Source organism: Pseudopipra pipra, chromosome 2, assembly GCF_036250125.1.
Source record: "Pseudopipra pipra isolate bDixPip1 chromosome 2, bDixPip1.hap1, whole genome shotgun sequence".
In the NCBI taxonomy this organism is placed as follows: Eukaryota; Metazoa; Chordata; class Aves; order Passeriformes; family Pipridae; genus Pseudopipra; species Pseudopipra pipra.
This window is the reverse complement of record NC_087550.1, coordinates 46,287,219-46,308,022: the sequence shown is the minus strand read 5'-3', so window position 1 is coordinate 46,308,022 and position 20,804 is coordinate 46,287,219. Positions and strand designations below refer to the sequence as shown.

The 20,804-nt window shown below is 37.5% G+C and overlaps 1 protein-coding gene across 6 annotated transcripts in view; it reads right to left on the bottom strand.

Annotated features, from left to right (window-relative positions):
* Positions 1-20,804, bottom strand: part of SGCG (sarcoglycan gamma) — a 112,120-nt gene that overhangs the window by 23,755 nt on the left and 67,561 nt on the right. For all 6 annotated transcript variants that reach the window (XM_064645351.1, XM_064645353.1, XM_064645352.1 and 3 more), the window contains 2 exons: positions 20,630-20,717; positions 7,635-7,754 (listed from right to left, as the gene is read on the bottom strand). In XM_064645351.1, the coding sequence (XP_064501421.1) occupies positions 7,635-7,754; positions 20,630-20,717 (208 nt within the window). The remainder of the gene's footprint in view (positions 1-7,634; positions 7,755-20,629; positions 20,718-20,804) is intronic.

The following is a 20,804-nucleotide window of genomic DNA, read 5'->3' as shown; positions in this document are numbered from 1 at the left end:
AAACAGCGGGCACCCAACCTTACTAGGACCTGAAAATCTTCCAAGAGCATCCATTTCTGCTCTCCTGCTTATTAGCATTATTGTAGTATCACCAACTCTGTGACCATCTCCCACCTAAGTTTCACCAGGATCAGGGAACTCACTGAAATAGTACAAAAGCCCCTCAGCAAAAGAGATAGCTCAAACAAGCATTGTGAAGATACTCATCAAATGGGAGTGGACTTCCTTAGGCTGAGTGATCTCCAGCTTTGAGGATTCACATATCTGAGCACTTTTCAGGTGAATATGTAGCAAAGCAACATATTTTAATATATTATTAGGATTTTATTATAATAACATAATATAAATATATTTTAATAGTTAGGATATTATACAAGGTGGCTTGTCTGCCTGCTCTGTCAGTTAGAATAGGATGCTGTTACCCTCCAGAAAGAATTCTGGGCTGTAGAAACCCTAAGTTAGGGATTTAGACTCTATCTCAACAGAGAATGACAATGGCTGATTAGAAAGTACGGTGTAGATAGTACAGATGTGGTATTAGATTGTATTTAATGTAGCATAAAGGGAAAAAGAGAAAAAATTGCTTGAGGCAACTGCAGAGAACACGGCAAAAGGAAAAGAAGTGAAATCAAGAAAAACCATTAAAAATTAATACATTGCTGAGACAATTGAGAGGAAGACTGTCACTTCATGAGGGCTAGGGGAAAATTCTTAGCATGTCCTAAGGAAGCATGAAAGAATGAAATCTCCTTAGCTTGGATGGAAGAGAAGTACACAAGATATGAGAATTACCACATTAAATCACAGTCACTTATTCTCCTGTTCTTGTATTTGTGCTGGTGGGTGTTACAATGTGGCAACCTTACATGTTGAAGATGAAGGAAAAAAACACCCTACACCTTAAGGAATTAAAAATATTTATCAGAAAATGCTGATTTGGTACAACTAAGATATTTTGCAGGGATATGTTGATCTGTTGAAAGTGTACATGTGGCTCTTGGGGACACAATTTAGTGGTGGACTTGGCATTGCTGGTTAATGGTTAGACTTGATCTTAAAGGTCTTTTACAGCCTACCTGATACTATGATTCTATGGTTCTATAAAGACACGTAAGTGGTAACAGAGACAGTATCACTTTTATGGAAATAGGGGATAATGGAAGAAAGTCAATAGGAAACATCAGTGTCAATGCTCCTGGGGGAGAGGGGGTGGGCAGGTGGTGTAAGATGGAATAAAAAGGCTTACTTCCATATTCTAGAGCTATAAACTCTAAGCAGGAATAACCCCTTGCCTTTATGTGAAAAAAACTTCTTAAGTTTGAACAGTATGACACTAACAAAAAAACCCACAGGGCGATATTATTTTGAAATGCACTAAATTGATTTCTTGTCTTCGTTTCCTACTTTATCTTTTAAACTGTAAAGAAAGAACATTAATTATTATATGAATATTACTATATTTACTATTTTATAGGCTACTGCTTATTAATATAATGTAATTTAATTCTAAAATACACAAGAATAAGATATTAATTTTCTCAATGAGAGGACTGAAGCCAGCAAGATTCATTAACTTCCCACACACCCTATCAAGCAAGGACAATTTTCCTTCTCAAAGTCTAACAGAATGTTTATTCATACCCTCAGATTGTCTCCTACTTAACTTACCTTCTGAGCAGAAGTGTTAAAATCAAACACACATCCTCACATTGCACTTCAGCATTAGCTAGGCAAACTGAAAACCTTTCCATAGAACAGAGCACTAGAAAATCACAGACAATACTCAGACAATACTTTAGGAAATGTTTATAAATGTCAAACAAGTAGAAGTACAAGTAGTAAACTGGAGAAAGGGTGACATAGTATGTTTCTCCTTAAAAATATTGATCCCCTCTGCCCTGCCAGCTTTCCTTCAAGAAAAAAAAAATGTGTAGAGGTGGGGACATGGTTTAGTGATGAACACAGCGGTTGGCTGAACTCGATGATCTTAGAGGGCTTTTCTAACCTTAACAATTCTGTTTCTATGAGTCTGTCATGACAACATCGCTAGTTATAAAGCAATCAGCTCTTTGCCAGCCAATAAACTGCTACAAAGTGGGTTTCACTCTCACCAATGCCACCTGGAGGTATAAAACCCTACCAGAACAAAATGCTGATGTTCAGTACCTCTGTAGCAACAATGTCTGCAAAATATGCAGGTGATTTCTGAAATAATATTAAAGAGGATGTAATTGGAGTATGAGCTCTTTCAAGTAGCAGTAGTTGTCATGAAGGGTTAAGCTGAGCTTCAGTTTCATACACTTAACTTTAAGAATTTAGTTGCCCAATCATATTTACTTACTGTCATCTGAAATACCCTTGTACATCCTGCCTGGCCTTCAGCTGCCATGATCAAAGGAAGCATCTCTTGTAGATTCAGAGATATCATGTGGTGTCTCACATACCCTAAGGTGCTGCACATGCAGCTGGATGCTAATGTTTTAGCATGTGAACTCAGCCACTATCCATGGTATTCCACGGAGATGAGTGAGCTGTTAAGCTCATCCTATAGCAGACATTTGGTCGGCACAAGAGGTCTCCATGTGGCAGGTCTAGGTGTCCTCTTCATGCTCCAGGATGCATTGGCTGTGGACTGGAAGTTCAATTCAGCCATCTGAACATGAGCATCTGAGACCTGTCAGTGACCCTGTGGGGTATCTGTGGCACTTTGCTGGTTATGGCTTTTCCCAGGCATATGCTCTTCTTAGAGCAGAGAGAGTCTGCTGCTATTTTATTCTACCCCATGGGCCAGAAAATATCTGACTGAAATAGTGTTGAAACACACTAAACTGTAGGAAAATGACAATTCTTGTCGGATGAGATTAGCTTAGACTTTTTCTTTTGTCCTGAAATATCATAAATAATAGACATTTGCTCTCTGCTATATTATATTTTAGTTGAAAACTGTTAGGTTTTCTTACAAATCATTACTGCGCTTTTCATAATTCACATAAGGAGAAATACAATCAAATAGTTGACTATATTGTATATAAAAAACCACAAAACGTTCTTTGTATATTTTAAGCCCGGGGTCATCTGTTTCTTATGATATGAACTCTTCAAAATTTATTTCACACTGATCTTGTTCTCTATCTAAAATGTTTAAAAATTATCTCAGTATGCAAAGTACTACAAATGTATCCTTCATGCTAATAGTATCATTTAAATCACAATTTTAATAAATTAATTTGAAGCAAAGTAGGCATGAATCACCTCTCACTTATATTAATTTTACACTGAAATAACCTCAGTGACTTTATGTATTTGCTTTTGAATTGTACTACAGTGTACAAAAGAAACAGGCAATATGTCTTTCTACAATATCTGCTGAAGTAAATAATTATCAATGCAGTGTAAAGATTCACATTGGATGAGTCAGAATACATTCTCTAGCTTGTGTAGGAATGATTTTTACTTTGAGAAGAGATAGACCTTTTCCAAATCAGTTAACAATTACACAGTTTTCTATATCTTTGTTAAACATGCTTTTCTATTAAAGTTTAGCATCCCTTGGGCAAACAATAATTATTTGATATGGTTTCCTGGTTAAACAAAGTTGTAATTTCAATTAGGTTAAAAAGTAAAAAAAAACTAAGATAAGACCCTCAGGCGTAAACAAAATTTATTAACATAGTTATTATAACTTAACTTTGGCTTTGAAACACTAATCATATAGTTACTGCCATATTTATAGTCTTACACAGTGAAATAATATGAATCTATTCATTAAAATCAAGACCTCAAGATTTCAGAGGACCAATAATTAGCAAAAGCCAAACATCATAGTTGCAATCTGGTAAAAATATTAAAAATATATTTAAAAACAAGTTACAGAATAATTTTAATATTTCCCTTGATGGACTCTTCTGCTTAAAGAGAAATCACACCTTGATCCATTTTAATGCAACCTTACACCTAGAAAATGAAGGTTGAATTTATCAGGCCATATGAAAGGAAATAGCTTGTCATGTGATAACTTTGATGTATTACTTTGTAAATGAGTACTTTAGTGATTTGCAGAAATAGCCTAAGACAAACTTGTCTTTTGACAAATGACATTTAAAATATACTACAAATATCATCCTGTGAACTTAATTTGGCCTTTGAACTTAATGTGGCCACTTCTGTTAAGGACAAGAAAAAGTGTTTTTATAAATACAACAATAGCAAAAGGAGAGGCAAGGAAAACCTTCATTCTTTGTGGACACGGAGGGGAACATAGTTACCAAAGACAAGGATAAGGTTGAGGTACTTAACAACTTCTTTGCCTCAGTTTTCAACAAGAACACAGGTTGTCTTCAGCACAACTGGCTTCCTGGGCTGGTAGACAGCAATGGGGAGCTGAATAACCCCCCTGTTATCCAGGAGGAAAAAGTTAGTGACCTGCTGAGCCACTTGGATCCTCATAAGTCTATGGGACCAGATGGGATCCATCCTAGGGTGATGGAACTGGCGGAAGAGCTCATCAAGCTGCTCTCTATCATTTGTCACTGTCGTGGTTTGGACCTTGTTTTCCCCCAGAGGCTGAGAAAAGTGGTAGACCCCAAGGGGTGGAAACCTCTAGAAGTTTTGAAATTCTGCCCAATGGGCGCTCCTGCAGAAATGTCAACATCTCACAAACAGACCGGAAGAGAAGAGTTGTAGTTTTGATTGTTGTAGAAGGGGTGGCCATGTTGTGAGCCACGAGGAAGGGGCTCTGTGCCCCTTGGGGCCTCTGGCCCCCTCCCAGCCCCTGGCTGGGGGGCTGCAGGGACCTGGAACAGCATAAAGCTGGGCTAGGTGCCTGTAGTTATGCTGGGAGAATGTTGTCTCCATGGGCACAGAGCAGCAGCCGACGCTGACCAGAGAAACGGTGGCAGAGAGCCAGGAGATAAGAACCTGAACTGAAGGAGCAGCAGAAACAACATGCAGCACCAGAGAAAAGACTCCTGGAAAGGGAGAGAGAGAGAACCAGCAGCTGAGAGACAGAGTTTTGGGTAAGACTGTACCAGACCCCCCAAAACTCCTTTGAGACCTCCTGGAAGGAGGAAGATGATGGACTCTTACTTGAAAGAGCCTTGGAGTGCTACAGCACTTACAGAGAGGAGCTGAGAAGCTCAAAGGCATCCTGAAGCTGGACCAGGACAGCCAAAGGAATGTGGAGGAGGGCTTCGCCCCCCCCCGTTGCCTGGAGACAGAGCACGGAGCTCTGCAAACGGGAATTTGAATCCCCTGAGGAAGGGACTTTCACGAAGATGCCCCTGCATTTCGTGATATGCCTGTGGTGATGCGAGTCTTGTCCCTGCTGGCAGTCCACAGGTGAGGCCTTCGCTTGGACCGAAGGAGAGCCGAGGGGCTTGGAGACCCCCTTGTGTATGTTGAACAGAGATCCAGCTACAACAACCCAGTTACTGCTGCATGGAGGACAGAAGATGCTGCTGCTTAAGGACTGGAAGGGATCTGTCCTTCTTTTCCCTCCTGGACTTTTATTTGGAGGGGAGAAGAGATCTGATCCATTGTAAATACTATATGTCATGGTAGAGATAGTTTGTGATCGTGTGTATAATGTGATATGGTATTTATTTGTACAGTCATTGTAATATATTCCCTTTCCCCCACTTTGAGTCTGGTGTGTTTTGTCTGGAAAAACCCATCTCACATTAGGTTGAGATGTGGGAGGGGGGATGGAACTAGGGAATTGGATTTCGGGACTATCTCAAACCATGACAGTCACCAGTCCTGGCTCACCGGGGAGGTCTCAGATGATTGGAAGCTGGCTAATGTGACACCCACCCACAAGAAGGGCTGGAAGGGAGACCTGGGAAACTACAGGCCTGTCAGCCTGACCTTGGTGCCTGGCAAGGTTATGGAGCAGATCATCCTAAGTGTGATCACGCAACAGCTACAGGATGGACACAGGGATCAGACCCAGCCAACACAGGTTTAGGAAGGGCAGGTCCTGTCTGAACAATCTGATCTCCTTCTATGATCAGGTGACCTGCCTGGTGGATGAGGAGAAGCCTATAGATCTATCTGGACTTCAGCAAAGCCTTTGACACTGTCTCCCATAGCACACTCCTGGAAAAGCTGGCAGCCCATGGCTTGGACAGAAGAACCCAGTTCTCTGCTGGGTTAGGAACTGGCTGGAGGGCCGTGCACAGAGAGTGGTGGTGAACGGTGCTGCATCCAGTTGGCAGTCGGTCACTAGTGGTGACCCCCAGGGATCAGTGTTGGGCCCAGTTCTGTTTAATATCTTTACTGATGATCTGGACAAGAGGACTGAGTCCACAATCAGCAAATCTGCGGATGACACCAAAATGGAGGGGGGGGTGTCAATCTGCTAGAGGGTAGGAGGGCTCTGTAGAGGGACCTGGACATGCTGGATAAACGGGCTGAATCCAAAGGTATGATTTTTAACAAGAACAAGTGCCGGGTCCTGCACTTTGGCCACAACAACCCCATGCAGTGCTACAGGCTGGGCACAGAGTGGCTGAAGAGCGACCACGCAGAGAGGGATCTGGGGGTTCCAGTCAAGAGGAAGCAGAACAGGAGCCAGCAGTGTGCCCAGGTGGCCAAGAAGGCCAATGGCATCCTGGCCTGTATCAGGAACAGCGTGGCCAACAGGTACAGGGAAGTGATTCTTTCCCTGTACTCTGTGCTGGTGAGGCCACACCTGGAGTGCTGTGTCCAGTTCTGGGCCCCTCAGTTCAGGAAGGATATTGAGGTGCTGGAGCAGGTTCAGAGAAGAGCAACGAGGATGGTGAAGGGACTCAAGCATAAGTCCTGTGAGGAGAGGCTGAGGGAGCTGGGTCTGGAGAAGAGAAGGCTCAGGAGAGATTTCATCACTCTCTACAACTCCCTGAAAGGAGGTTGTAGCCAGGTGGGTGTCAGTCTCTTCTCCCAGGCAACCAGCAGTAGGACAAGAGGGCATGGTCTTAAGCTGTGCCAGGGGAGGTTTAGGTTAAACTTAGAAAGAAATTCTTTACAGAGAGAGTAATCAGACATTGGAATGGGCTGCCCAGGGAGGTGGTGGAGTCACTGTCCCTGGAGGTTTTTAAGAAGAGACTGGATGTGGCACTTACTGCCATGGTCTAGTTGACAGGGTGGTGTTGGGTCACGGGTTGGACTCGATCTCAGAGGTCTTTTCCAACCTGGTTGATTCTCTAATTCTGTGATATATGCTACACACATAGCAGAAATACAGTGGCTTTCACTTTGCAAGATAAAACCATATAAAAATATCAGAGAGAGCCCAAAGTTTTCACAAATCAAACTCATTACAACTCAGACTGGAATATTTAGAATTTTTTCAGCCTCAAACAGTGTGCAACGGAAACATTAAATAATTCAGAAAAAGATGCATCAGTTCCAATCACTAATGGCTTTAAAATAAAATAAACACAGACATATTTACATATTTTTATATATATATTATTTTGCTTTCAAAAGTTCTTACTGATTATTTATTGGAAAAGGTCAGAATATCTTCATATTTCTGCTTCTTAATGAAGTAAAAATGGAGCTTGTATTCATACATAATGATCTATTTAAAAATGCCATTTTTATTGTGCTTTTCTTATGGGTATTATTTGAGCATTTCTTAAATGGTTACAAACCTGTGACTCGAAGCTTATCTGTGCCAATTACAACCTCATTTTCATCCACTGTAAAAAGCGGCTTTCCATCCTTTGAGTTGATCTGAAATTGCTGGCTGTGGAATTCTACCATTTTAGGACCTGCAAAGCACAGTAGAATAATGAAATAATGACATCATCTTTCTTCAATTTTCTATATAAATGGCTAATACTTTTAATTGGTGTCTTAATAATTTAGTGACCCATTTAAGTACACTAAAGATCATGAAGCATCCAGATATTCTAAGGATAGTGGCCCTCTAAGTACTGAAATTGGATAAGTCTATTTACATGATCTAATTTGTTGTTCAAAACTGTGCCTGTAGTCATGCTTTATAGTTGGTTTTCCAGGGAATTTAGGAAATCTCTTTTGAATTGATCAAGACAAACATTCATGTTCTTGGTGTTGAAACAACTTTGATCAGTATGAGTCTAGCATATCTTTCTTTTTTTTGAAACACAGAAACTAATTATCGAAGTCTTTGCAGCATCATCCTTTTTGACTAGGGAGGTTCAAATGATTTAAAATTACAAACGCCCCATGATAAGAGCAGGACGCTCAGCTCTTCAAAACAAATGTCAGTTTAGCCGCACATATCCAGCAAATATTACTGATTATGTTCTTAAAAGAGTTTCAAGAAACTATGAGAGTATTTGCAGTTGATTCTGGCACTCCAAAAGTTAAAATAATTGTGCACAAGAGAATCTGCATATTTCGAGATCCTAAATTCACTAAAACATCATGTTCAACACCATTGGCTTGGTAAGTGGATAAAAATCAAACCCGTTATATTCCCTTTTCTAACAACCTGATGAATTAAAAATTCACACCACGTAAGTTTGAATATCTATTTCATGGAGTTGTCATCTAAATCCATGTTCAGAATTAAAATTACAGAGAATGCTCAAAGCAGTTAAGACTCCTTTTCAGCAACTTTTAATAAAGGTATTTCACAGACTATCCATGGAACCAAGAGGCATTGAACTGCTTCCTTCCCATTAATAACCTGTCTTACCATGTCTACTCCCATAAGTGTTAAATGTATTCCAGGCAGTAATTCTCAAAAAAATAGGAATTTTTCTTTTTGTTAGACCTTATGTTAAATTAGATCAGTTGGTTAGAGCATGGTGCTAACAATGCCAAGGTCACGGGTTTGATCCCCATATGGACCACTCACTTAAGAGTTGGACATGATGATCCTTGTGAGTTGCTTCCAACTCAGAATATTCTCTGATTCTCTGGAAATGGCATTAGGTGACAGATGACTAATAGTGCTAAGAAGAACATATAGGTATTTCACAAAATCTGCATGGTAGCTGGTACAAGAGATGCATATCATAAGGTTCCAAACAAATTCCTTAATGTTTCAGCAGATACAAAGTAATTGCTTTTAATAGCCCACCAAGTACGGAAAGGGTTATAAAAGCCATAATGTCCTAAACCAGAGCAATAATTTTAAGGCGTAAACCCCAATATTGATTCTACTTGAAAATGGTCAGGACAGAGGGCTGAACTCTGCATTATGTTACGCTCTGTTGCACATGTGCACCCAGGCACAGTCTTACAGACCTCATTTTAGCTCTTCTCTAAAGCCACTATGAAGCACATGACCTAATTTCCGAGAGGTATGGTGCAAAAAGTGATATCAGGAAATATCTTCGTTCAATGATAAGGCATTAAACAGTATTTTTTTTAGAGCAAAAGAAGAAGCTCTGGGTAAGTGAGGCAATCTTGTCAATGCCTTCCTAGAAAATCTTGGTTAAGGTATTTTATTTAAGGTCCCTTCCAACCCAGGCCATTCTATGATTTTGTGATTGTTCCTGTTTGTGCCCAACAGCATTAACAAAACCGTCTATTTATGTAGTGTAGCCAGATCCTTCTATATTCAAACAGATCAAAGGCATGAATAAACTGGGCATTACCAACTTTACTGGTGTTGCAGGGGCTGGTTCCTCATCCTTCCCATTCATCTAATTCCATGATTTTTAAAGCCAGACTTAATCAAGGAAAAACTCTGCAAGAGAGCACTCACTGAACATTATATACTTTCCAAAGGAGCCTTAACTTGTCTCTCTTTGAAACTACAACTCATGGCTTTGCCCGTGCTGGGTTGCCATCCAGATTTCTTTCCTGTTTGATCCTGGACCTTGCACACTTCAATAAATTTTTAACAAGAATATTCAGGTCCACAGTTTTCTCAAAAAAAATGCCCCAGTAAAGTGGGACAATGACTTGTCCTATAGATAACCTTCATTATCAGAGAATAGTATGGATAATAATTGATGTATTTTATATCTTTAAAGGGAATAGTAGGGTAAACAAAATTCAAGTATATGTTTTATTCATGCTAGAGATGAGACATCTCAGTATACGTGGAACAAGTTTCAAAAAGGAATAATAGGCTTTTACACAAATGGGAATAAATTTATGTAATGAAAAGTAGCCAATAATCTCTCTTAGTTGTATTCCACAATACACATACACTAGCTACATTGCAATAACACTAATTGTATTGTGATCCCAGTGAGGTTAATTTTCAACTCATAAACAGCAACCAAATTCAATATCTGAAACTTTAATCTCCTAATGCCTAAATATGTTTTGTTTGCCATCCTAGTATATTAACTACATGTAAGTCAACTAATACTATATAATCGTATTTATTGATAAAATCCTACAATTAAAAATGCAACCTGACTGAATGCAGGTTATAGAAAAGTATTCGTTTTCCTCTTACTGACAGATGTGTCTTCCAAAAACAACTGACATAATACTAAATGGTCTTCCTTTTCATTTTTCCTCCTCACTCTTGACTCCCCTAGGGGTTTTCTAGGGAAGGAAGGTCTTTTATTTACTGAGTCCACTTCAGTTGACAAGCATTTAAATAAACTGCCTTCTACTACTACTCAACCTTTGAATTCCAGGCCAGTACAAATACAGATGTACAAGACTGAAAAGTATCTTCTATCAAAAATGGGGCTTGCCATAACATACATATTCACAAATGCTTAATGGCAATGAAATTTGGAGAGCCTGAACTTTGAAGAGCCTGCCTACATGTTACCAGTACGCAGATTCTTCAAATACAGTTAGTTCTGCCAAATATATATTTATATATACTTTAATATATACAAGTAAACTTTTAACATGTCTTCAGATCTTTCCGAAGAAAAGGCTTTCCAACACTGGATTTATTTGTTCGGATCTTTTATTTTCTTACTCTCTCTCATTATCCATCGTTTCTGATAACCTATGGCTGTCAGTTATTCTGTATGCTTTGCTCTTCTCCTACAACCTAGAATCATCAAAGTGATGAATATAAACCAAAATCCTGAGCACTTTGGGGTACTCCTATGCAATTTAATTTTTAAGCTAATTTTTATTAAATTAAAGCACCTTACTTAAAATAAGATATCATTAAAAGTGTATTAAAAATGTAATACTCCTACAGATTCAATTCTCATTCCATGAGTAATACAATACAATACTAATAAACGTAAAGTCATTACTTTCAGAAACATAAAATTAGTCATATTTTCATATGGAATGTTATGCAAGTACTTCATTATTCAAGTATTGGTATTTCGTTAGAACAAATGCATTATTACAGAAAATACGCAGCATGTTGCATATATATAATTTATGTCCATGTCATACATCACTCCTTGCCTTGAAAAACATCTGTAATACATTAATAGAACACTTGCTTCTCCTGTTTCCTCTTTTTCTCTCAGTTCTCCTTTTATGCAATGGATGAAACAATGATGTCCCCTCAGATCAACGTAAGAATGCCTTACTGTCAGTGCTGCTTATACTTTGTTGTTCTCTATGATTAAACACAAGTCTAGAGATCTTAAAAAATTGGTTCTCAATGATGGTTACAGACACTGATCATGTAGACTGTAGCAACCCAACTAATGTTAGGTATGTAGGTGATAGCACTTTCCACTCTCAGAGTGATTTAGCTAATGCAATGTCTTTATCCATCTAGGCATTAGCCATATAGAATACTCTATTTAAATATAGAAACAAGAAACCCATGCAATATTTCATTGTAAAATGGGCTATTGCATGTAGAAACTTTGGCAGGAACAGATCATATTTCTCACACAGTGACTTGACAAAAAGGCTATGGTGTCACCTTTTTGCTCAGGCTTAATGAACCCAGAATTTGTTGTATGATATTAACTTCAACAGGAAAAGGTGAAACATACAGTCCTCAGACAGAGAAGGTGAAAAGGAAAGTACTAAAGGAGATGAGGCATGGTAATTTGAAACCCTGTATGAAGAAAGGACAGCTAATGTGAGTCTCTCATTCCTGAGCAAATACTTGAACAACTCTATTTTCAGTATAATGGATATTTTTCCTCCTTTTCTTTTTTTTTTAAAAAAAAAGAAAGCCATGAGTGCATTTTCATAAGGTCAGCTCCTGCACTGTGATTCATACCTAAGCATACCTACTGGATCTGGTCAGAGGACAATGTGAGAGGATCAGTTAAACAGGTGGGGAATGACTGAGCTGATAACGCAACTGTCTAGGCCATTTACATACTTCTGTGTTCTCTGCCTGGCCTTCAGCTTATTTTTGATGTCCTAGTGTATCCAGGACTTCTACATCAGGTTAGAAAGTCTGACATGGGGTCTGTAAGCAACATGAGCTCTTTCAGAGAGTTAGCTGAAGACTGGGCAAGATGGAACTACAGAAGAATGCAAGCCAGAGGTCACCTCTGGAAGTCACCTGGTCCCACCTACTGATCACATCAAGGTCAGCTTACTTGGAAGTTAGATAAAGGTTCTAAGGGTCTTGTCCAGGCAAAATTTTAATACGTCTGAGGAAGGGAATTTAACAGCCTCCCTGGACAATTTGTTCCCATATTTAACCATTCTAACATTGATATTTCCCCCCACAGTTTATCCAGTTGCATTTTGCCTCCCTGCAACCCATGACCATTATTGTTTTTTGCCCTTTTGTTGTGTACCCCAAGAAGAATCTGGATTCATACTAGTGAAAGGACAAGGTGAAATAGCCTCAAGCAGCACCAAGCGAGGTTCAGGTTTGATATTACAAAAAATTTCTTCACTAGAAGAGTGGTTAAGCATTGGAACAGGCTACCCAGGAAAGTGGGTTCAAAAAAGTGTTCAAAAAATGAGTAGATGTGGCACTGTGTGATATGCTTTAGTTGGCATGGTGGTATTCAGTTGAAGGTTGGACTTGATCTTGAAGGTCTTTTCCAACCTTAATGATTCTATGATTCATTTCGTCTCTAGCCCTCCTAGTATCAGGCAGAAGTTGGAAACCCCCTTTAAGCTTTCTTTTCTTGCAGGTTAAACAAACACAACTTCTTCAGACTCTTATACTTCACATGCTTCCACTCCCTGACCATCTTAACAGCACCTTGTGTGCATCTCCTCAGTTTGCTCACAGTTTTGTCATACTGGAGAGGGCTTAACCGTATTCCAGACCTGGCCTCCCAGGTGTGGAATGATGTAGCCCAGTGTGCAATTAGTCCTCGCTGCCACAAGGGTACACTGCAGATACGTGTTCAAACAGTCCATCAGGATGGGGGTGTCTTCGCAGACCTAGCTCCTTTTTTTGGCCACTAACTGCCATCGGGATTTGATAGTTACACTTGAAATGATTAGGATTTTAGATGTACTTAATTATCCAAATTCTATCACAGATTACAGGCACAGTAAAAGTCAGCTATTTTAACCTAGCCTTTACAGATCCTTCTAGCATTAATCAATGGCAATAATTCAATATTCTTACTATTTTAAGGGAAGGAAGTTGCAGAAACTGTCCTCACCTTTAGCAATAGCTATTATCTTCAAATTATCATCCAATTACTTATGTTAATGATTACTGTACCATAGGAACAAAGATACGTATGGGATTGCAAATTTACTGAGACTGTGGAAGTTGAGAAGGTCATAAAACATTTAATAATTTCCCTTTTTTCCCTTATTTTGAATTATTTTCTCCCATTGGAATAAAGAGAGAATGAAGCTATTCAGACAAGTAATTGCTCTCTAATGAGAGACAGGTATCCACAAACCGGTTATTTTCCAAATAAAAAGGGATTTCCTAAACATTAGCCTTTTTTTTCAGAGCAAAACTCTGTAGACTCATGTTCTTTTCTTACAGACTTGGTCAGAAGAGAAGTGACAGCATAGGATTCAAATCCCCTGGGCCAGGTTAAATTTTTCCTTAACTGTGGTGATGTCATACTTAAGCAAGTTGGCAATACACATTATCATAGAATCATTGAATGGTTTGGGTTGGAAGGGACATTAAAGAATGTTCCAACCCCCCTGCCATGGGCAGGGACACCTTTCACTGGAACAGGTTGCTCAAAGTCCCATTCACCCTGGCCTTGAGCACTTTCAGGGATGAGCACCCACAGCTTCTCTGAGCAACCTGTTTCAATGCCTCACCACCCTCACAGTAACTATCTTTTTAACTCTTAGAGGATGTTTTAAGTCTAGCTTAAACCAGCCTTTCTGACTGTGAACATTATCATACATTTCTTCATAAAGACTATCATATTTTGGGACAGGGTGTGCACATCTTGCTATGGTAAGTACTCTACTATTCATGGTGCTTAGACATCAATGGTACTTTTTTTCAGAAGAGAATATTTCTCATTAGAGTCTAAATATTAAACTGTAGATGTAATGTCCAAATTATTTTTTTCACAAATAAGTTTTCATGGTGATATGTTTAGCTAGCTTTAATTGAATATTACTTAATTTTTTTCTGCTATTTCTTTTAATTCTTTGCAACGTGATATACAAAATGGTCTCACAAAAGACTAAAAGCATATGCATTTAATACAGAACAGGAAGATGTCTGCTATGGATTCAAACAGTAAACTAGAAAAGAGGATAGGTTAAAAAGCCTGTAGGATGTTTTAGCAGCCACCCCTCATTCTCTAAATTTTGCTTGACAACTAAATTTTACTTTTAAATAAAACTAGCATGTATGTCTTGATATGATCAGATTCACTGGCAGTTACAATTTTTTTATTTAGGAAGTCAGCATCCCTAATTTAATCCCCTTAGAACAAATCTTGTAAATTCTTGATCATAGGAAGACTTAATCACCTCAAAAATACTTCCATGAAGTTTCAAATTTATCTTTCTATTAATTGCTCCTATGTTGTATCTTTCCTTCTTATAACCCAGTTGGACAGCAATTAAAGTTGTACAAATAATCATCTTCCTGCAGACAAAGATCTTCAAGAAATATGTTCTGGCTTTTATCTTAAAGATAAGAAAGAACTTATTTGTACAAAAATTAGTTTTTTGTGAAAGACTTCCTGGAAAAATAAAGAAGGAGAAATGATTTTACAATGTCATTGAGTCAAATTTATGAAACAGACCTCAGGGTTTTCCCTATAAAAACAACACCAAACTCTTCTTACAATCATCGTGCTTCCTTAACACTGTTTTCTTCCTCTTATGCCTCTGGTGAAAAAATATCATCACTTGAAAATGAAATATTAAAATGCTGATAAGAAAACCGGAAATTATTTGACATTGGAAAGTAATAGTTTCTAAATGACAATTACTTCTAATAAAGCAATATATTAGGTACTGACACTGATCTGTTTTCTTAGAATGTTGTTCCTGTTTGAAAAAAGCAGGGTGGGATAGCACAAATGCTCTCTTTGCAATAGCTGTTCAGATTAATGTTACAGACATGAAAATAGTCTCAAGGTAGAACATTGATTGTAATTCTGTTTTCACACTGCATAAACCATCTTGACTTTCACCATATTCCCATGCTTTCTGAGTGGAGCTGATTTCATGCTTAACAATGCAGAACAGCTTCATAATCCAGTTATCTAAATAAATTCCCCAAGCTTTAAATACTTTAAATGGAACCCCTAACCCAAAGCTACTGATGTTACTATTCCTTGGTGTAAGTGATTGAACAAGGAGGGGGACCAGCAATCTACTCTATTGGAATCTGTTCTCACAGATCTTGCACAATTTTGGAAACCTCTTTCCTTTGGTGATTTTTGGTTGGTTGGTTGGTTGTTTTTTTTAAATTTTTTCCTGAAAAAGATACATTACAAGCAGAATTTAGGGTCTTCTGTAGGTTGAAGCCTCCTTACATGATCCTTGAAAAATAAATCTTTTAAAAAACTGGCCCTACTTTTCAGTAATGACAAATGGAAATGTGCTGCTCTTCATTCACATCCTTATTATCCAGCACTGGAATACCACTGCAAAAGCTGACTGTATTATATTAATCTGCTGGTAGGGTGTATATAGAAGCCTATGTTTACTTGGGTGAAATATCATTTACTGTTTGATACCAATGTTGCTCTTAAGTATTTGACAATTGACTATCTAGTCCATGTGTTTCTTTTATATATAATATATTTATTATCACTCATTACTGAAAAAGTTCGACAACTTTTTACACTAAGTTGCTTTATTATGGCTCAGGGTATAAATCAAAGGTGCTACATTGCTTCTTCATTCTAGGACTTAAAAAGTCTTTGAAGTGGTAAGAACAGGAATCTTGGAGATGACAATTAGCAGCTTTCTTGGATTACTAAAGAAAGTTCTAGATATTACAGATAATATGGCTTATTATTTTGAAGGTTGATAAGCAAGCTGTGACAAAGAAACCTGAATCTTATTCAAAATTTTAAAGACAGGAGCTATTCTAATGAAAATAATTATAATCTGTTCTGTAGATATCCTTGTCTTGCCTATAAGCAACTCTCTCCACAGCTTTTTAAATTCCCTATGACTATCAATCCTGTATTTTCCTACAACTATGCCTTGCTTAGATTCCTTCCTTGGTGTCTGTTGGCCATCATCCTTTGAAGTCCCATTTCTCCTAGAAATATTGCTATAGCAATAATTTCCCCCTAATCCCTTAATTAAAGGTTCTATTTCCTTTTTTTTTAATTTTTTTTGTTATTTACTTGAATTTAATACGAGCTTCTTTGGTCATATATGAGTTTTAAATGATTTTAAAGAGTAATCCAAACAAAATGGATGTTTTTGTCATCCAGAAGGATACTTAAGCAAAAAAAGAGTAAAACACAGAATTGGTTTGGGTTTTTTTAAATTTATGATCTCTATTATTTTGAAAGTGTTCTTTTCTTGGTAAGCAGTTAAAAGTATTTGCATTCAGTGAGGCTTCTGAAAGCAGCCTATTTTAGAACACAGTCCAAAACTCAACATCCACAGCAATGTTTTTTTAAGAGCTCTAATGTCCAGATAACTCCTGCAAGAGGTATGTCATGCAGATGAACTGAGAGGCATGTAGAAACTTTAAAGCAGGAGTGCTCATGTCGGAAGTTGCTCACATTTTGATGTCCTTTTAGTATATCTGTCATTCATGAGGGAATGCATAATATTGTGCCTTGTTGTCCTCATTTGAGTAATTTAACAGAAACTCCTCAAGTAAAGATTTGTTGCAGAACTCTTGTGAATTACTTCTATGTAAGACTGGGTATTTAAACCATTCTTAGTAATTTATTATTTTAACAGATCATTTGAATCACAATTTCCATGAGTTAAAAGGTATTTTTGTTATAATCTTATGAGTGATGGTTTATTACATTGCCATCCTCAGAACAATCCCAAACTTACCTATACACCTCCTTCACAATTGCAACTACTTGTATGTATAAGATGACTAGAGTTTTAAGACACAATTCCAGGATGCCGGCAATTGTAGAAGACATTAACTCTTTAGCAAAGGCTTGTGCATATGAAGTAAATAAGCCACACATCTATTTTTCACACTCCTTATACGTGAACAGCATTTTACATACCTGCATTTTATGAGTGACTAAGGACAACGGCTAAAAGTATAAAGCTATGTATTTACTTTAACAGACTGTCACCCCAGTCGACGTTGTTTGACCATATATTTAGGTATTAACAAAATTCTTTAAAGTAATAAGTTTTTACTGCTCTTTCAACACTTATACATCAGTTAAAAATTACTGTGATTTAATATTTGTAATATTTCATGTTAGTATTTACAATGGTACCAACTACAGCAGACAGCATGTAAGACCAGTTCTTAATGATTAATGAATTTAATAAATAGAATTGCCAATCAAGAGAGATTAGTTAAACATCAAATATTTCAAATAATATGCAAATGCACTTTAGTACTTCTTCTGATGTAGTTGTGATTTCCCAGGCTTAAATCACTATTTCACTTTCTTATCTAAGTATTTTTTGTAGAGCAAGCCCTAGTGTTGTCAGAACTTTCCTGCTTCCGTGTTGAATTTGATTTGCCTTTGCACACTGAAGACTTTTAAAAGATTTGAGATGCAGGTCTTCCAATCTACACTCCCCTCCTTTGTACTGGTTTCCTCATATATTGTCTAAGCCAGCTACAGCTTCTCTGCACAACCAGACAACTTTTCATCAGGACAACACTAAGTATTTGGCTTTTCCTGAGGAAAAGGTTAAAGAGCAACAAAACATTATAAGGTACAAAATACACTGAACTGCATATTACGAGGATACAGCCAGAAAAAACAGGTGAAGTAAAGCAGAGAAACAGAATTTAACTACCAATAAAAAGGGAAAACACTAAATATGGGTGGTATTAATGAGTCACTACTGACGAGACATTTCCCATCCAGCAGAACTCTCCTCCCCAAATACCACAGTCCATATTCTACACCATGGATTTGTATTGACCATTCTCTGTCTATCATGTCTTCATTTTACATGGTTTCTTCAATCTAGATGTCTCTAGCCCAATAGAACAGATCTTTTTAACTTTCTATTTATTTAAGGCAGCACATTCCATCTCACTTTCTGTACTTCTCTTTGTTAACACTCTCAGAAGAAGACTAAATAGTTACTGAGAAGGGGTAAAAAACCCCCAAAACAATGACTAAGATTTGTTGTTATTTTTGCCAGGTTTCATTTTCCTAAGGTAACATCTATACACACGGGCTAGTACAACAACTAAAATACCTTTTGTTTCAGGAAAATGCACTCTTCACACTCTTTCCAGCACTGAAGTTCTCTTTTTAACAGGAAAGATATACTGTGGGTGAATATCTCAGACTGCTCATTTATGGACCTCAGTAACATTACAGGTGCTGAAGTCTGAACAAGCAATTGATTTATACCACTATTAAGTGCCGACATTCTTTTCCCAACAAAGTTTAACTGTTCGTGCAGAAGCATTGCCTCATAATCAATACACCTTCCACCCGCCAAAGGTATCTCATGTTTCCAGCTTGAAATATGGAGGTGCCTTATTTGCATTGGGACAAAGTTCCTGCAGTGTATCATGAGTACATTAAAATACAACAACTGAATTGAGTTCGGCAGAAATCAGAGCCACTTTTTTCACTTTCATGCAAAAGCACCTATTAAAGATGGAGCCACTCATATGACAACTGCCTAAACTAAATACAGGATGAAACTTTTATGGATGTCTTTATAGCAGACTTTCCTTCTCAACAGCTCTAGGTGATGCAGGCTGGACACTGTCAAACATTTCATCCTTTGACCTACTGTCTGACATGATCTCACCTGTAACTTTCTCAGACTTCAGCAGGGATCTGGCTGGACAAATTAGTGTGGGGGTCAGTGATCTGCTTTGTAGTCTGCCCTTCCCAAAGGACATCCTCATAACTTCTGGTCATTAGGCACAAAGGACACAACTACAGTGCTGATACACACGGTGGTCTCATGATGGGCAACCACAAACAGTATGCAGCAGACAGAACTCAATAGCAGATGTATCATGCCACAGAAATTTTGACCATGGACGTGTTTGGTTTTGATCATATGGTCACTGAATTGTTAATTACTGTAAACTGATTTAATAACTTTACTAATAATATGAAAATGTACATTTCATACTCTTGATTATGAACAAAATGAGATATGGCTGCTACTATCAGGTTTTGATAAATATTTAGGCGCATTTTCTTAAGAGAAATCATGCAGACCTTTATGATAGACTGAATTACAAAGAAAGGAATTTGAAAACATTTAAAGGCCAAATTGTGATTTATTGTATAATTATATATTTTAAGAGGAATAGCAGGCTCCTTTATACATTTCAAATTATTTTTTCCTTTTGTTTGAAAACAGTTTGTTTGAAAACAGTGAAGCTTGCAAACTGTTCAATGAATTGAAATGATAATTCTTCAAGTAGGAATTTTCAAGAAGTTACATTGTTTCAAGAGTATGGAAATGTTGCTCATCAATGCTCATCTGGGGCCCAGTCTAGAAAACTATTTAAACATATCAGGTTAGCCTACAGTTAAATAAGTGGGAATTTATGCTTTACTGCCTGAGAACCTGGTAAGAAATGAGTCAATAAATTGTTACATTTTTCTCCAAAGTCAAATAAAGGTTGAAAAATATTAACAAAGTTAAGAAAAGTTCAATTTTATCTGACACGCATTGTTGCCATTCTTGCCTTAAAAATATGATTTAAGGAGTAAGGTCTGCTTATTCTTTCTGCCAAGGTCTCTCACTTACATCTGTCTAGATCTACTGATTTCACTCAGTAAACCAATATATTTTACTGCTACCATACATAGTAAGCGAGGTACATTTCTGAGTTTTGAATTTGAATTTTTTTAAGGACATCTGCTTAAATGTTTTAGTCTCTGGAATACTAGGAAATGCAGAGAAACTCTAGCCATGTTCTCCTGTTCCATTTTCTTACAAAATGATTTGCAACTATCAATAGCTATTGACACAAGAAAAAAAAAGTAACTTTTGCAGAGACCTTTGCATAACTCTGCAATAAAAAAGAGCTTCAAATATACAAAAAACTAATGAGAAATTGAAACTATACTGCTGCCACTTACCAATCTACAGCTGGACTATTCAAATATGGCCATAACAGTAATAAATAATCATGTGTTTAATGCTTTATATTCTCAAAGCTCTTTACAAATATTCATTACAATGTTTCCAAAACAGTGAACAAGGAATAGTCACTTAGACTTACCCACATTTAATCTGCCTGTGACTTCCCCATTCGAATTGCGAGCATTCACAGTCACATTGTGAGTAGACTGGAGAAGCAGTGATGAGTCCTGAAATACAGAGAAAGCAAACATTATGTTAGGCAGAACATAATTAACAATAATTACAATCGTTAACAATTTTCAAAATTTAGTCTA